General features: G+C 42.8%; 1 protein-coding gene across 2 annotated transcripts in view; it reads right to left on the bottom strand.

The window, feature by feature from the left end:
* The window catches only part of agap3 (ArfGAP with GTPase domain, ankyrin repeat and PH domain 3), a 320,528-nt gene that overhangs the window by 35,156 nt on the left and 268,502 nt on the right, over positions 1-16,870 (bottom strand). For both annotated transcript variants that reach the window (XM_029642909.2, XM_029642908.2), the window contains exon 13: positions 10,388-10,549. In XM_029642909.2, coding sequence (XP_029498769.1) covers positions 10,388-10,549 — 162 coding nt within the window. The remainder of the gene's footprint in view (positions 1-10,387; positions 10,550-16,870) is intronic.

Here is a 16,870-nt window from a genome sequence, read left to right as displayed (position 1 = left end):
GCTTCTGCCCTTGAGCAAGGCAGTTAACCCCCAACAACAACCGGGCGCTGATGACGTGGGTGTCAATTAAGGCAGCCCCCATGCACCTCTCTGATTTAGATCGGTTGGGTTAAATGCGGAAGACACATTTTGGTTAAATACATTCAGTTGTGCAACTGACTAGGTATCTCTCTTCCCCACTACAGTCAGAGGCCCCATGTGCAAGGTAAAGTGGGAGATCTCTAATCAATGATCAATGTAAATTGGAATTAAAATGATGGCATTAAGTTAGCTAAATGAGAAGGAGTAGGCTACAATGAGCAACCGACAGGTATGCGGTTGTTCAATCTGAATGGAGTTGCTGTAGATAAGGACGGGGAGGGCAGCAAAATAGCCTCAACTGGCCTAGCTAGCTAACTAACATCTGGCTATTTTAGCTTCTTTACATTGATTTGATGCAGTAAAGACAGGTACTGTCAGATGGGATGATAGATAACCTACAGCAGGGATCATCAACTAGATTCAGCCGTGGGGAAGATTTTTCTTGAGTGGATGGTCGTGGACTCTGAACATAATAAAAAAATATATTAGATTGCAAATTGACTGCAAGAAGACCAAACAGATATAATATTTGACTAAAATAAAATAATTTCAAACCTTGATTTCATTTGGGGATATTGCCCTGCATTGGATGCTGTCTTTCGGATGGGATGTTAAAATGGGTGTCCTGAGTCTGTGCGGTCATTTAAATTCCCATGGCACTTGTTGTAAGAGTAGGGGTGCTCACCCCGGTGTCATTGCTAGACTTGCAAGAAAAAGTTTGTGAACCCTTTGGAATTAGCTGGATTTCTGCATTGATTACTCATAAAATGTATTCTGATCTTCATCTAAGTCACAATAATAGACAAAAACAATATGACTAAACTAATAACACACAAACAGTTGTACTTTTCAAATTTGTATTGAGGACATTCAGTAATCATTCACAGTGCAGGATGGAAAAAGTAAGTGAACCTCTGTATTATCGACTTCTCCAAAAGCTATATGGAGTCAGGTGTTTCAATTAAGGAGATGAGATTGGAGGGTTGTACAGGTGCCCTGCCCTTTAAATAAAGACACACTTGGTTACTGATAAATCTGTTCTTCTCCAAAAAGACTGGTTAGTGTGAACCATGCCTCGATCCCAACAACTTTCACAGGACCTTAGAAGACACATTATAGAGATGCACGAAGCTGGAAAAGGTTACAAAAGCATTGCTAAAGACCTTGGTGTTCATCCACGGTAAGACAAATTGTCTACAAATGGAGAAGATTCAGGACTGTTGCTACTCTACCTAGCGAGTGGGTGTCCTGCGAAGATCCCTCCAAGAGCACAAAGGGCAATCCTAAAAGAGGTGAGAAAGAACCCAAGGGTAACAGCAAAAGACCTCCAGAAAACTCTACAAACAACGAAAGTCTATTCATGTGTCCACTATCAGAAAAACACTGAACAACAATGGTGTTCATGGAGAGACACCACGAAGGAAACCCCTGCTGTCTGAAAAATACATTGTGGCACGTCTCAAGTTTGCCCAAGACTACCTGGATGTTCCACAATGCTTCTGGGAAAATGTGCTGTGGACAGATGAGACAAAAGTTGAACTTTTTGGGAAAAATACACATCACTGTGTGGAGGAAAAAGGGCACTGCACACCAACACCATCCCAACTGTGAAGCATGGTGGTTTGTGGCAGCTTTGCTGCCTCAGGGCCTGGACACCTTGCAATCATTGATGAAACAATTAATTCAGAAGTGTATCAATACATTTTACAGGAGAATGTCAGGGCAGCAGTCCATGACCTCAAGCTTAAGAGAGGTTGGGTGATGCAACAAGACAATTACCCAAAGCACACAAGTAAATCAACTAAAGAATGGCTGAAAAGGAAGAAGATTTGTGTTTTGGAATGGCCAAGTCAGAGTCCTGACCTTAAGCCAATTGAGATGCTGTGGCATGACCTGAAGAGGGCTGTACAATCAAGCCAACCCAGAAATATTGTTGAACTGAAACAGATTTGTAGGGAGGAATGGTTCAAATTTCCTCAACGTTGTGCAAGTCTTATAAGCAGCTACAGGAAACGTTTGGTGGAAGTTGTTGCTGCTAAAGGAGGAAGTTACTAAATTCAAGGGTTCACTTACTTTTTCCAGCCTGCACTGTGAATGATTACTGAAGGTCTTAAACATTTTAAAACTACAACTGTTTGTGTGTTATTAGTTTAGTCAGATTGTGTTTGTCTATTATTGTGACTTAGATGAAGATCAGACCACACTTTTATGAGTAATCAATGCTGAAATTCAGGTAATTTCAAAAGGTTCACAAACTTTTTCTTACAACTGTAAATGCCCAACCTGGCCACATTCCATCATGGCCACCTAATCATCCCTCTCATTGCTGACTGGCATATATCACTCCTCACCTCTCCACCTGATAGCTGATCTGTGGTGAGCATTCTTGCCCAAAAACAGTTGCCGTGCATCACTGAGGTGGGTGTTACAGATTGATGGTGGATGAGGTGAGTTCCCCCCCTACTATGTAAAGTGCATTGAGTACTTCAGTTAGTTAAAAAAGGCTATATAAATCCAATCAATTATTATTATTTGTATGAATTCACATCTCTCTATTATGTGTTGAAACAGATTTCTAAGATGAAAATCACTTGGAACTGATTTCCTGGTGTTTTTACAGTCGCCAGTTGGGGAACTTTGACCTAGCGAGCTAGTGACTACTTTTTCTCTCTCCCTCCTGTTTCACACACACCACCGGCCCCTGGCCATCCCCCGCCCTGCTTCAACACTTACCATCTCTCCCGAGTCGCTAAGGCAGCGCAGAAAACAAGTGTCCAAGTTTAAAGAAAGTAAAAACAATCCATGGATTTCGATTATCCGGATATGCGAGAAAAAAATCATGATATTAAATTACTAAATTATTTAAAATGCCCATCCCTAATATAACCCCTAACACACTGAGGTAGAGTGGAGGACTCTGGGTTACCACTCTGGATATTATTGTACGTACTTTATACCCTAACCTCAATGAGAAAAAGAGTTAGGGCTAGGATAAACAGTAAAAAGTGTTAGTGGGTTACTGTCAGTTGAAGGTGGATGATTATTCTCTGTGGAATGATACAACTGTCACGATCGTCATCAAGGAAATGACCGGACCAAGGTGCAGCATGGTAAGCGTACATTATTTTATTTTAAATGTCGCCAAATAAAACGAACGTGAAGCTCTGTAAGGCTAAACATGCCACTAACAAAGTCAACAACCCACAAATGAGAAAAGGAAAAAGGCTGCCTAAGTATGATTCCCAATCAGAGACAACGATAGACAGCTGTCCCTGATTGAGAATCATACCCGGCCAAAAACAAAGAACCAGAAAGCATAGACTTTCCCACCCGAGTCACACCCTGACCAAACAAACATAGAGAATAAAATGATCTCTATGTTCAGGGCGTGACAACAACAATGCTATCTACACATAAAGGTAGCTTCTGAACACCAACTCCATGAAGAGTAGTCATTTGCAATGAACATCTCTGCCAAATCATTTTCAACCGACTCACATCTAGCTGCAGTTCATAACAAGGCTACCTGTGAATACAAATCTGCCATAAATGCAACTGACAGAACATGGCAAGACATAAGTTTAACTGGTAAACATGAACATTTTAAAATTATTAGAAAAAATAATTTGTGTCTAATCATTTTTGTCAACCACTTAAAACCTCACTGCTGTCTCCCTGACAAGATCAAATGTCCTCACCTATAAAACTGTGAAGGATCTGAACCACCTCTCTTCTTCTCTCCTCATTTCTTCCCCCTCTTTCGCTCTCCATCCCTTCATCTCTGCCCGTCTGTTGCCTCTTTCCACTGAATACGCTAAACCCCACATATCAAACAATGAACATTTGATACACTTTCCTTATTTTAAAACATAAATAGATTAATGAAGCCTGACAGTCTGTAGTAATCAGAAGGGCCTCCCCCAGAACACAACACTTTATCGCCCATCGATTTTCCAGTGGGTTTTAAAGGAGGGCGGCATGCGGGTGGGTGTGCGAGCAGCTCGTACAAAGAGCCCCGACGCCGGGCCGCTGCTGAGAAACGCATTAAGAGGCTGTCAGTTGTGTCGCCATGCATCCTGCATCATTCTTTAAGCACATGAGAAGTTCATTACACTGCACACGGCTCTGGCAGTACAATGGGATATTCGGGGCTGTATCTGTTGTGCACTTCAGTTGACACGCAGTTGACATGGTGGAAAGAATTCACTCTGCATGTCCTGCCTCTACTATATGCCACCGGAACTGTTCTCGACTAACAAAGGAAGTTAAGGTGACTTTCAATCAATAGTCAGACTGCTTAATTGACTAAAATGGCCCAAAATAAACATTTGACATTTTAGTCATTTAGCAGACACTCTTATCAAGAGTAACTTACAGTAGTGAGTGCTGCAATCTAAATAACATAATAAAAAAATCCCCATCAAAAGCCACCACATCCGCTATGCCATGCTTCCTCATCTGCGGTGGAAAGTGGCCGAGCTACACCTGTGTTTGTCAGACCATGAGACATCCCGAAAATCGGTCTTCATACAAAAACATCTGTAGCGTCCGAACGAACATGATGGTGGTGTCCGTTTTGCTCTACGTCCCCCACAAGTGTCACGGGACTCGTCTGAAGTTAACTGGTCCCGGTTAAAACATTTTATGGAAGTATGGAGGTAGTATTGTGCCTACCCCCATAAGGCTTATTCCTTATGATTTATTTTTTGACAGTATTTTTTGTAATTTATGAATGTGTTATTCAATGCATTTATATGGGCTATAGTAGTAAAGGCCAAATTCAATATTTTATCAAACCATTTTAATATACTTTTTTGATACCTAAAGTGGTCCTAAAATTCAAAATCAAATAGCTAAATTATCCATGATCATCTTCAAACAACGCCATATGTCAGCTTAGACATTAGTGGCTTAGACCCTGAAGCAATAAGCAATAAGGAATGGAATTAGGACGCATGGTATGTAGGGAGCAACATTTTTTCCTGACCACATGATATGCCCAGGAAAACTCTTGACCCAAGTTGAAGTCTATAACTAGGATCCAGAGGTTTTCCTGGGTAGGTAATGTGGTCAGGAATACTTCCCTGGCCCTACTAATTTATAAACATAACTGCCTAGCTAAGATATCTCCTTGGCTACAGACAAGACTTCACAGTAGCAACAGTTTCTCAAGACCCCTTTACACAACCTGTTCTTCCCATATTGACTAAAATGACTGATCACCTTAAAAAGCTCACACTCCTTTGATTTATGACGCTTCACAACAACTAAAACTCAATTTCGGCCTGCATTCCAGGGCTCTGATTGCCCAGTAAATTAGATAAACTGATATCAGTTTATTCAAGGATCCAACCCCTCCCTCCCTCCCTCTCCCCTTCTTTCAAGATATACAACCTACACCCAACACTTGAGTGATTCTGATATTAAGCAATATGTCTGTATTCCAGAAGCGTTCAGTAGAACATACAATCTGAAGCTAATAGAACATCTCAGAAGAGAGGTAAAAAATAAATATATATATATATATATATATATATATATACACACTACCGTTCAAAAGTTTGGGGTCACTTAGAAATGTCCTTGTTATTGAAAGAAAAGCAGTAGTCTCAAGACGGCCCGTTTTATTGCTTCTTTAATCACGACAACAGTTTTCAGCTGTGCTAACCTAATTGCAAAAGGGTTTTCTAATGATCAATTAGCCTTTTAAAATTATAAACTTGTTACCTAACACAATGTGCCATTGGAACACAGGAGTTACGGCTGCTGATAATGGGCCTCTGTAAGCCTATGTAGATATTCCATTAAAAATCAGCCGTTTCCAGCTACAATAGTCATTTACAAAATTAGCAATGTCTACACGGTATTTCTGATCAATTTGATGTTATTTTAATGAACAAAAAATGTGATTTTCTTTCAAAAACAAGGACATTTCTAAGTGACCCCAAACTTTTGAACGGTAGTGTGCAGTAGTGGCCAAAAGTTTTGAGAATGACACAAATATTAATTTTCACAATGTTTGCTGCTTCAGTGTCTTCAGATATTTTTGTCAGATGTTGCTATGGAATACTGAAGTATAATTACAAGCTTTTCATTGGTGTCATTGGCTTTTATTGACAATTACATGAAGTTGATGCAAAGAGTCAATATTTGCAGCGTTGACCCCTTCTTTTTCAAGACCTCTGCAATCCGCCCAGGCATGCTGTCAATTAACTTCTGGGCCACATCCTGACTGATGGCAGCCCATTCTTGCATAATCAATGCTTGGAATTTGTCAGAATTTGTGGGGTTTTGTTTGTCCACCTGCCTCTTGAGGATTGACCACAAGTTCTCAATGGGATTAAGGTCTGGGGAGTTTCCTGGCCATGGACCCAAAATATCGATGTTTTGTTCCCCGAGCCACTTAGTTATCACTTTTGTCTGGTGTTCCACCATGCTGGAAAAGGCATTGTTCGTCACCAAACTGTTCCTGGATGGTTGGGAGAAGTTGCTCTCGGAGGATGTGTTGGTATCATTCTTTATTCATGGCTGTGATCTTAGGCAAAATTGTGAGTGAGCCCACTCCCTTGGCTGAGAAGCAACCCCACACATGAATGGTCTCAGGATGCTTTACTGTTGGCAGGACACAGGACTGTTGGTAGTGCTCACCTTGTCTTCTCCGGACAAGCTTTTTTCCAGATGCCCCAAACAATCGGAAAGGGGATTCATCAGAGAAAATGACTTTACCCCAGTCCTCAGTAGTCCAATCCATGTACCTTTTGTAGAATATCAGTCTGTCCATGATGTTTTTCCTGGAGAGAAGAGGCTTCTTTGCTGCCCTTCTTGACACCAGGCCATCCTACAAAAGTCTTCGCCTCACTGTGCGTGCAGATGCACTCACACCTGCCTGCTGCCATTCCTGAGCAAGCTCTATACTGGTGGTGCCCCGATCCCGCAGCTGAATCAACTTTAGGAGACGGTCCTGGCGCTTGCTGGACTTTCTTGGGCGCCCTGAAGCCTTCTTCACAACAATTGAACCGCTCTCCTTGAAGTTCTTGATGATCCGATAAATTGTTGATTTAGGTGCAATCTTACTGGCAGCAATATCCTTGCCTGTGAAGCCCTTTTTGTGCAAAGCAATGATGATGGCACGTGTCTCCTTGCAGGTGTCATGACGTTGGCCTGGGGGGTAGGTTTGTGACAAATAAAGTCATAAATACCTCTTCCCCCCTTTTTTTTCTCTCTCTACCCTACTGAGGTTACATTTGCAAAACCCTTGGTTAACATAGAGATTCTGGGAACATCAGTAGGTGGGGGGGAAATTAACTATATTCTGGGAATCCGAACAATTGAACATATGCGGTGGTACTTAATGAATATGATGTCAGTTCGGTTGTCATCTGAGACATTCTCATCAATGATAAGATGACATAAACTCTACAGTGGAAAGTCTACACATCAGAGTTATCGGATTCACATGGAATTGTTGTTCAATTTAAATGTTTGAAAATGTAATTATTTGTGTTGGGATGAAATGTGATTTTAGCTTCTAAAATGTGTGATTTGGGTTTTCATAAGATAGGGCTCTACTCAATCAGTGGCCCGCCCCTGTGAAGGGACATGGGCTATAAAACTTTTCAAACACGCCCTCCTCTCCCGTCCTATATAAGCCCTTGACGACAATATAACCTCCTGTTCCGAGGACTTGAGGACGACGGTCCTATGTCAGAATGGTTTAGATAATAACTACAGAACGAAGCCGACATCAGCGTGAGCTTTGGTTGCGAATGGTATGAACTTTGAACTCTTATTCACTACAGAAGTGATATCTCCTAGCCGTTGAGGTAGCAACAGCAGATGCAACGAGAGTTAGGAAGGAACAGACAGAGTATCCCGTCTATCACCCAACAACGTTACTACAACGTATCCAGAGACATTCTTCAAAGGACTCAGTTTGGCAACACGGCCTTCCATCTACCACCAACCTACCGAAGCGCAGAGTAAATATTTAGAATGCATCAGATACTGTATTTACGATAGCACAGCTTCTCCCTGTGTCCCTCAGTCTTCCCGCTCTTTCACTCAAACCCAGCCCTTTTCTTTTGTGTAACCAGCTGTCATATCTGTTCTGCCCTCTAGGGACGTTTTCCTTTATGACGTAATTTGTAATCAAGTTATGATTTAATTATGTGCATGTGTAATTATGTGTGATTAGTTAGGTATTTAGTAAATAAACAATTAAACCCAATTTTGTATTGCTGATTCAAATTGTTAGCCAGGGTTTGTGCAGAACCAAGAATTTACAATTTTCAGATGAGACTGAATTAAGATGAGGATTATTATTGACTGCTATTGATGTAAAATATTACTCGGTCTTTAAGAGTTTATTTGGAAGATAACAGCTCTATAAATATTATTTTGTGGTGCCCAACTCTCTAGTTAATTACATTTACATGATTAGCTCAATCAGGTGATATTAATTACGGAGAAATTATTTTATAGAATAGCATGTCATATCACTTAATCCGGCATAGCCAAAGACACGACACAGGTAACCATGATTGACAGAGGAAGAGCAATGATTCCAAGCACCACCCTCCTTTTGAAGCTTCCAGTCTGTTTTTCGAACTCAATCACCATGACAGAGTGATCTCCAGCATTGTCCTCGTCAACACTCACACCTGTGTTAACGAGAGAATCACTGACATGATGTCAGCTGGTCCTTTTGTGGCAGGGCTGAAATGCAGTGGAAATGTTTTTTGGCGATTCAGTTCATTTGCATGGCAAAGAGGGACTTTGCAATGAATTGCAATTCATCTGATCACTCTTCATAACATGGAGTATATGCAAATTGCCATCATACAAACTGAGGCAGCAGACTTTGTGAAAATTACTGTAATATTTGTGTCATTCTCAAAACTTTTGGCCATGACTGTATATTAAAACAAAGAGTAAAACTTTCTGAATCCACACGTTTCCATTGACACCACATGCTGACTTCCATTCTATTCAATTGACACCACTACATGCTGTCTTCCATTGACACCACATGCTGACTTCCATTCTATTCAATCGACACCACTACATGCTGTCTTCCATTGACACCACATGTTGACTTCCATTCACTTCCATTGACACCACCACACGCTGACTTCCATTCACTTCCATTGACACCACACGATCACTTATCCAAAACTAGAGCAGAAAGTTAGTCATTTTATTGTGGACATGTGGACTAATTATTGATTTCAAGCTATATGGGACAGAACAAAAGGTTGAGAGAGACGTTGAGATGGGCTAATGTCCACTCATATTGCCCTCAATGCAATGTGGCGGAGGGAATCCACCCAGCCCCCTAATGTTAGCCATCACTCATTCAAGCCCCTAAGACCGTTATTGGAGTGATTCTGACAGTGCTGGTCCATTAAGGTCTAAATTCTTTCTTGGAATGCATGAGAGAATTAGATTCAGTATAGGGCATTATGGGCAAACGTACTTAGGAACAAATGAGGGCACAATCATGCTGATGTGAATACGGCTTACATGTTATATACTGTCAAATCAATACTCCTACGGAAAACAGGGGTAAGAATTATAAGTTGGCCGAAAGAGACCAGATAGAGAAACATAATAAACACACTCACATACCTTTGAAATTGAAACTAGTGTACCAACATATTAACAACAACACTTACCACCGGTGCTTGTGATCTATGCTTGAAACGATGTGGTCAGTGGTCTCATTCAAACTAGAAGGCAGTCTCATTCAAACTAGGAGGTCTGTTAGCAACACCATGGTAAAAATGTAATGATTATAAATACTAAGGGTCATTAAGGAGGCGGCAGTGCCAATGCTGTCGATATGCAGCGTATCAATCATGTTGATTGATCATCTCTGGCTCCAGTGACATCAGTTTTATGGCCTTAGAGACAGGAGTCTGTGTTTCACAATGCCATCCAATTAGAGCTGTCCATTCATCATCAGTCTGGAGAATCATTATTAATTGAGCAGAGGGTTAGCTGCCACTCCATTGCGGAGAAGAGTGGAGAAGTGGAGAAGAGGAGATCCACAGCTTCTGGAGCTCAGGGCGGTTGGTTCTTCACACTATGGCTAGATGGGGAGAATAAGGGAGGCTATACCTGGACTTGCACTGGACTCCAGTACGCTAACCAGATTTACTACGTTTGCACTTGTTTGTTTTTGTTGCAGTTTCAGAATATGTTGCCATTTCAGACTGTTTTAAATGTTTATGCATTGTTGCAGACTGTTTTGATGAGTTTGCAGAAGGAGCGTCTTCTTTAACTCCTGTGTTAACTCCTAGCTTACCTTCGTTGCCTGTAGATGGTCCGTCTGGCTTGGTGATGCCTGTGCTCTTTTTCCGTCTGTGTCTCTTGCGGTTGGAGTGAGGCGAGGGGGGAGGCTCCTGCTTGGGACTGGTGGCACTGCCCACCCCATAGCTGCAGGTCAGGGGCTCGGCCATCCCGTTGGCTGGAGAAAGAGAGAAACACTGATCAGTAAAAGATATCACGATCAACTGTACTTTTTGACATGCTATGTACAAGATGTTAAATACTGTGTAAACACACACAGAAACATACTACATTTGCAAGTTTAGAAGGGAAAGACAGAAGGATATGAATCACGAGATATTGACTAGTGATAATGTACCATATTATAAAAACACCATACAGTGGTAATTCATACCCTGATACCAACTAAATGAATGCAAAGTAATCGCAATAAAAAAGATGCCATCCCCAAACTGAGATACTAGCGGTCCAAAAGTATCTGTACTGCTGTGGCTTTAGAGCGGACGAAGGAAGAACAGACAGGTATGGGGGCAGCTCAGCTAACAAATGGTTAGTTAGGTTAGCCTCAGGCCAAGCTCTCTAGACAACTGTCAGTGAGTGACAAGGGCCTAAGAGCTGGCTTTGTTTCTGGTTGCCGAAGTGATTTTATAAATGTGATATTTAACCTGCACCACAGTTGGGCAAAGAGGAGATAGGGGGCTGAAAAGATGGAGGAGTGGGTACGGGTGGGGGGTCAACTTGCCATCTTTCTGGTTTCCTGACATTTTACATCACTTTCCCTCTCCCCCTCAGGATGCCATTATGAATCTGGGGAGAGGAGAGATGGGGGCACAGGAGCCTTGGGGGCCAAGGAGAGGCAGCGATGGCCAGTCCATGGGCCCCATATTGCTCTCCTTCTGCCACCCCGTGTGGAGAGCAGGCAGCCTCCTCCATTGTCTCCCATCAAAAGTTCATTGTAGTGTGGCAAACTCCATTCATTTCCCTCTCCCTCCGCACCGTCCCAGCCCCAGGCACCAGGAGCGGAGGGCGGTAGGACAAGAAGAAAGGGGGCTCGTATCAGGGATTATTGCCGTTGTCGTTGCACATACTCTAATGCCGCCACTGTCGCTGGCTGTGCCATTAGCCACTAGTGTACAACATCAGTTGTTAGGCCTAATTTGGTCATTACCTTACGGGAGATGGGGCTATGTTGGAGGGAGGAGTGGGATGTGGGATGGGCTCAGCAGGAGGTGGAGGATGCTTAAGTGGAGGAGACTGGAGCTCTTTAAAGGCCCCAGGCAGCCTGGTTGGAGCGTGGGCATAAAAATATAGGAGCCAACTCACTATAGGCATACATTCGTTGGGATTCTTTTTGATGTCACTGAGTAAGATACATCAAGAGTCTCACTCAATACAGCCAGTACATCTGTTAATGTGGTATGTATAAATGCTGTTGCATTTATCAGAACAACATTTTCATTTAGATTTTTAAGAGGAACCATACATATTTTGTACACTCGTAGTGGAATGCATATGTTTATCTTATTTCACATGAATAACCAGGTTTTCATCTAACCATTTCATGTGGATGAATAACCTGACGCATAAAAAAAACTCACGACATTGAAACCGCAAATTTGTCAGTAAAATGTCTTAATGTCGATAAAACAAACTACGCTAGACTGGGTGATAATTTTTTAGTCTGTAAAATAGATTGTGACAATTCCAGTGGAAATGCATTTATGCGTAAACATTTACATAATAACCATCATGTCAAAGTAAACTTGGAGTCATGCAATGATATGTTACGTTCTACTACCACCACGACGTGGAAAAACATGCTGAGTTTATAGGCAGATGAAAACTTAACTTATGGTGGTTAAGTGCATGGTGATGAGCTTCAAGCAATTTCCCCAAAAATATCAAGGGTATTATTTAAATGATTGGCTGCCAATTATCAAATATAAATGATATTGCGCTTAACCATATGTCATCATATAATCTACCCTGTCCACTTTATCAGCGAACGGTTGTCTAGAGAGCATGCACCAAGATGAGATTGGGCAAGTATGCCATCTATCGCAACAGATTTTGTGACAAAACTATCGGTAGAGTTGAAAATACGATGGAAACACATTAGCTCGTTTTGTTATTCAGTACATGGAAACCTAAGTGTACAAGTGCTTTATGTCCACTACGACATCACACACAGCTTTTATCAGCAACAAGTAAGTTTGATGGAAACACCACTGGTGGTAAACATTTATTTAACTAGACAAGTCAGTTAAGAACAAATTCTTATTTTCAATGACGGCCTAGGAACAGTGGGTTAACTGCCTGTTCAGGGGCAGAACGACAGACTTTGTACCTTGTCAGCTCGGGGATTTGAACTTACAACCTTTCGGTTATTAGTCCAGATTCTTGAATATTCGCTTGCAAATTGTTGTCAAAATGGATGCAAACCTAGCTATTAACAGTCAAATGTGGACAAATTTATATAGGAGATACAAAAAAAAGGCTATTGATTATAGAAACTTAATGGACGCCTCAAGATCAATAAGCATATAGTGAATTTGTAATGCTTAGTACTGGCCAGCCTACCAGAACCCCAGTTCCCTCCCTCCTTCTCTCCTCTCCTCACCGGTTGGTTTTGAATGGCAGCACAGAGGCAGAGCCACACATGTAGCCGTGGCGTGGCGTGTCGGGGCGTCTGTTTCAATTTCCCTGCTTCCCCCACAAAAGCCCCCGAGACCAGTCATTAGCTGGGTGCAGACAGCTGGGGGCAAAGGGGCCCACAGAGTACCTTCTCCCCTCCCCCTTCTACATCCCCCCTCCCTCTTTACCTCTACCCCAGTGTCTGTCCCGCCAGCACAGCTCTGTATGACAGCTCGGAGAGGAGGAGAAGGGAACGGAGAGAGGTCCCGAACCCTCCAACCTTGTCCCCCTCTCGACGATGACAGGCAGCATTTGTTTAATGTGGCTTGAGGTGAGAGTGGAGGGCTCCCTTTGGGGGCATGTCGTGTCATAAACACTTCTAATTATCAATTTTCTGCCCCTAATGTTGTGGAACATGACCCATGATCCTCTGCTCCGCCTGCACCCAAAACATGGGTCGTATACATTAGGGCACAGCGTAGCAAGCCGTTCTGCAATAGAAAATGAATATGAAGGTTTCTTGTTGGACATGTTCAGCTAGTCCCTCCATGTTTCTATCAGTTTGCTTCCGCTTGGTGGCTAATTAATAAGACTAGGGTGAAGAGAAGACATACTGTACCTTCTTTGTTCTTTTTCTGTGGCTCAGACTTGTCATCGCTATTTTCTTTTCACTGACTGAGTAGGTGAAAGATGGTAACTGCCAAAGAGGAATGAACATTGTGAATAAACCAGACTATATCTGTTAAGCTATTGTACATCGAAAGTACTTCTACATCTATAGTGAAGCTAAAGTAACTCCTTACCATTGGAGTCATGCAGTAGCATTACAAAATAATATAACACCATTTGGTAATTGTGTGTAGATACACTACATGACCAAAAGTATGTGGACACCTGCTCGTTGAACAACTCATTAAAAATCATGGCCATTAATAAGGAGTTGGTCCCCCCTTTGCTGCTATAACAGCCTCCACTCTTCTGGGAAGGCTTTCCACTAGATGCTGGAACATTGCTGTGGGGACCTGCTTCCATTCAGCCACAAGAGCATTAGTGAGGTCAGGCACTGATGTTGGGCGATTAGGCCAGGCTCACAGTCTGCGTTCCAATTCATCTCAAAGGTGTTCATTGGGGTTGAGGTCAGGGCTCTGTGCAGGCCAGTCAAGTTCTACTACACTGATCTTGACAAACCATTTCTGTATGGCCCTCGCTATGGACCTTGCTATCTTACTGGAACTAATGTGCCTAGCCCGAACCATGAAAAGCAGTCCCAGACCATTATTCCTCCTCTGCCAAACTTTACAATTGGCACTATGTATTGGGGCAGGTAGCGTTCTCCTGGCATCCACCAGATTCGTCCATCGGACTGCCAGATGGTGAAGCGTGATTCATCACTCCAAAGAACGCGTTTCCACTACTCAAGAGTCCAATGGTGGTGAGCTTTACACCACACCAGCCGACACTTGGCATTGCGCATGGTGATCTTAGGCTTGCGTGCGGTTGCTTGGCCGCGGAAACCCATTTCATGAACCTCCCAACGAACAGTTATTGTGCCGACGTTGCTTCCAGAGGTAGTTTGGAACTCAGTAGTGAGTGCTGCAACCGAGGACAGTCGATTTTTACACTCTTCAGCACTCGGTGGTCCCATTCTGTAAGCTTGTGTTGCTTACCACGGCTGAGCCGTTGTTGCTCCTAGACATTACCAGTTGACCGGGGCAGCTCTGGCAGGGCAGAAATTTGACGAACTGACTTGTTGGAAAGGTGTCATCCTATTTACGGTGCCACGTTGAAAGTCACTGAGCTCCTCAATAAGGCCATTCTACTGCCCGTGTTGGCTACGGAGATTGCATGGCTGTGTGCTCGATTTTAAACCCTTTAAACCCTTTAAATTCGTGGATCCGGCTATTTCAGCCACACCTGTCAGCAACAGGTGTGGCTGAAATAGCCGGATCCACTAATTTAAAGGGTCCACATACTTTTGTATATATAGTGTATATACTGAGTGTACAAAACATTAGGAACATCTTCCTAACATTGAGTTGCACCCCGGTTGCCCTCAGAACATCCTCAATTTGCCAGGGCATGGACTCGACAAGATGTCGAAAGCATTCCACAGGGATGCTGACCCATGTTGACTCCAATGCTTCCCACTGTTGTGTCAAGTTGACTGGATGTCCTTTGGGTGGTGGACCATTCTTGATATACACGGAAACGGTTGAGTGTGAAAAATCCAGCAGTGTAACAGTTCTTGACACACTCAAACTGGTGTACCAGGCACCTAATACCATCTTTTGGCTTTCTCATTCACCCGCTGAATGACACACATACACAATCCATGCCTCAAAGAAATCCTTCTTTAAACGGTCTCCTCCCCTTCATCGACACTGATTGAAGTGGATTTAACAAGTGACAGCAATAAGGGATCATATCTTTCACCTGGACAAAAGGAACACCTATGTGAGAATGCTGTTCATTGACTACAGCTCAGCGTTCAACACCATAGTGCCCACAAAGCTCATCCCTAAGCTAAGGACCCTGGGACTAAACACCTCCCTCTGCAACTGTGTCCTGGACTTTCTGATGGGCCGCCCCCAGGTGGTAAGGGTAGGCAACAACACATCTGCCACGCTGATCCTCAACACGGGGGCCCCTCAGGGGTGCGTGCTTAGTCCCCTCCTGTACTCCCTGTTTACCCACGACTGTGTGGCCAAGCACGACTCCAACACCATCATTAAGTTTACTGATGACACAACAGTGGTAGGCCTGATCACTGACAATGATTAGACAGCCTAAAGGTAGGAGGTCAGAGACCTGGCAGTGTGGTGCCAGGACAACAATCTATCACTTAACGTGAGCAAGACAAAAGAGCTGATTGTGGACTACAGGAAAAGGAGGTCCGAACACGCCCCCATTCACATCGATTGGGCTGTAGTGGAGCGGGTCGAGTGATTAAAGTTCCTTGGTGTCCACATCACCAACAAACTAACATGGTCCAAACACACCAAGACATTCGTGAAGAGGGCACGACAACGCCTTTTCCACATCAGGAGACTGAAAAGATCTGGCATGGGTAGCCAGATTCTCAAAAAGTGCAACAGCTGCACCATCGAGAGTATCCTGACCGATTTCATCACCGCCTGGTATGGCAACTGCTCGGCATCCGACTGTAAGGTGCTACAGAGGGTAGTGCGTACTGCCCAGTACATCACTGTGGCCAAGCCTTCTGCCATCCAGGACCTATATACGGTGTCAGACGAAGGCCAAACAATTGTCAAAGACTCCAGTCACCCAAGTCATAGAATGTTATCTCTGCTACCGCATGGCAAGCCTTGGAGCTTCAACTCCAAGGCATAAGACTGCTAAACAATTCATCAAATGGACACCCGGACTATTTACATTGACACTCCACCCTTTGTTTTTACATTGCTGCTACTCACTGTTTATTATCTATGCATAATCACTTTAACCCTACCTAAATGTACAAATTACCTCGACTAACCTTTATCCCCGCACATTGACTCGGTACCGGTACCACCTGTCTATAGCCTCATTATTGTTATTTTAATGTGTTACTTTTTATTTTATATTATTTTTTACTTTAGTTTATTTAGTAAATATTTTCTTAACTCTATTTCTTGAACTGCATTGTTGGTTAAAGGCTTGTAAGTAAGAATTTCAAGTTCTACACCTGTTGTATTCAGTGCATATGACAAATACAATTTGATTTATCATGGAAAGAGCAGGTGTTCCTAATGTTTTGTACACTCAATGTATATCTATTACTCACTGATAAGAGTCTGTTAAACCATGCATACACATCATTGAGCAACAATGTCAGAGAGTCCCTGGCAGTGCACTAGTCATCCAA

The sequence above is a fragment of the Oncorhynchus nerka genome, linkage group LG9b (assembly GCF_034236695.1).
Source record: "Oncorhynchus nerka isolate Pitt River linkage group LG9b, Oner_Uvic_2.0, whole genome shotgun sequence".
Classification (NCBI taxonomy): Eukaryota; Metazoa; Chordata; class Actinopteri; order Salmoniformes; family Salmonidae; genus Oncorhynchus; species Oncorhynchus nerka.
The sequence above is the reverse complement of the archived record's forward strand: the minus strand, read 5'-3'. Positions and strand labels throughout refer to the sequence as shown.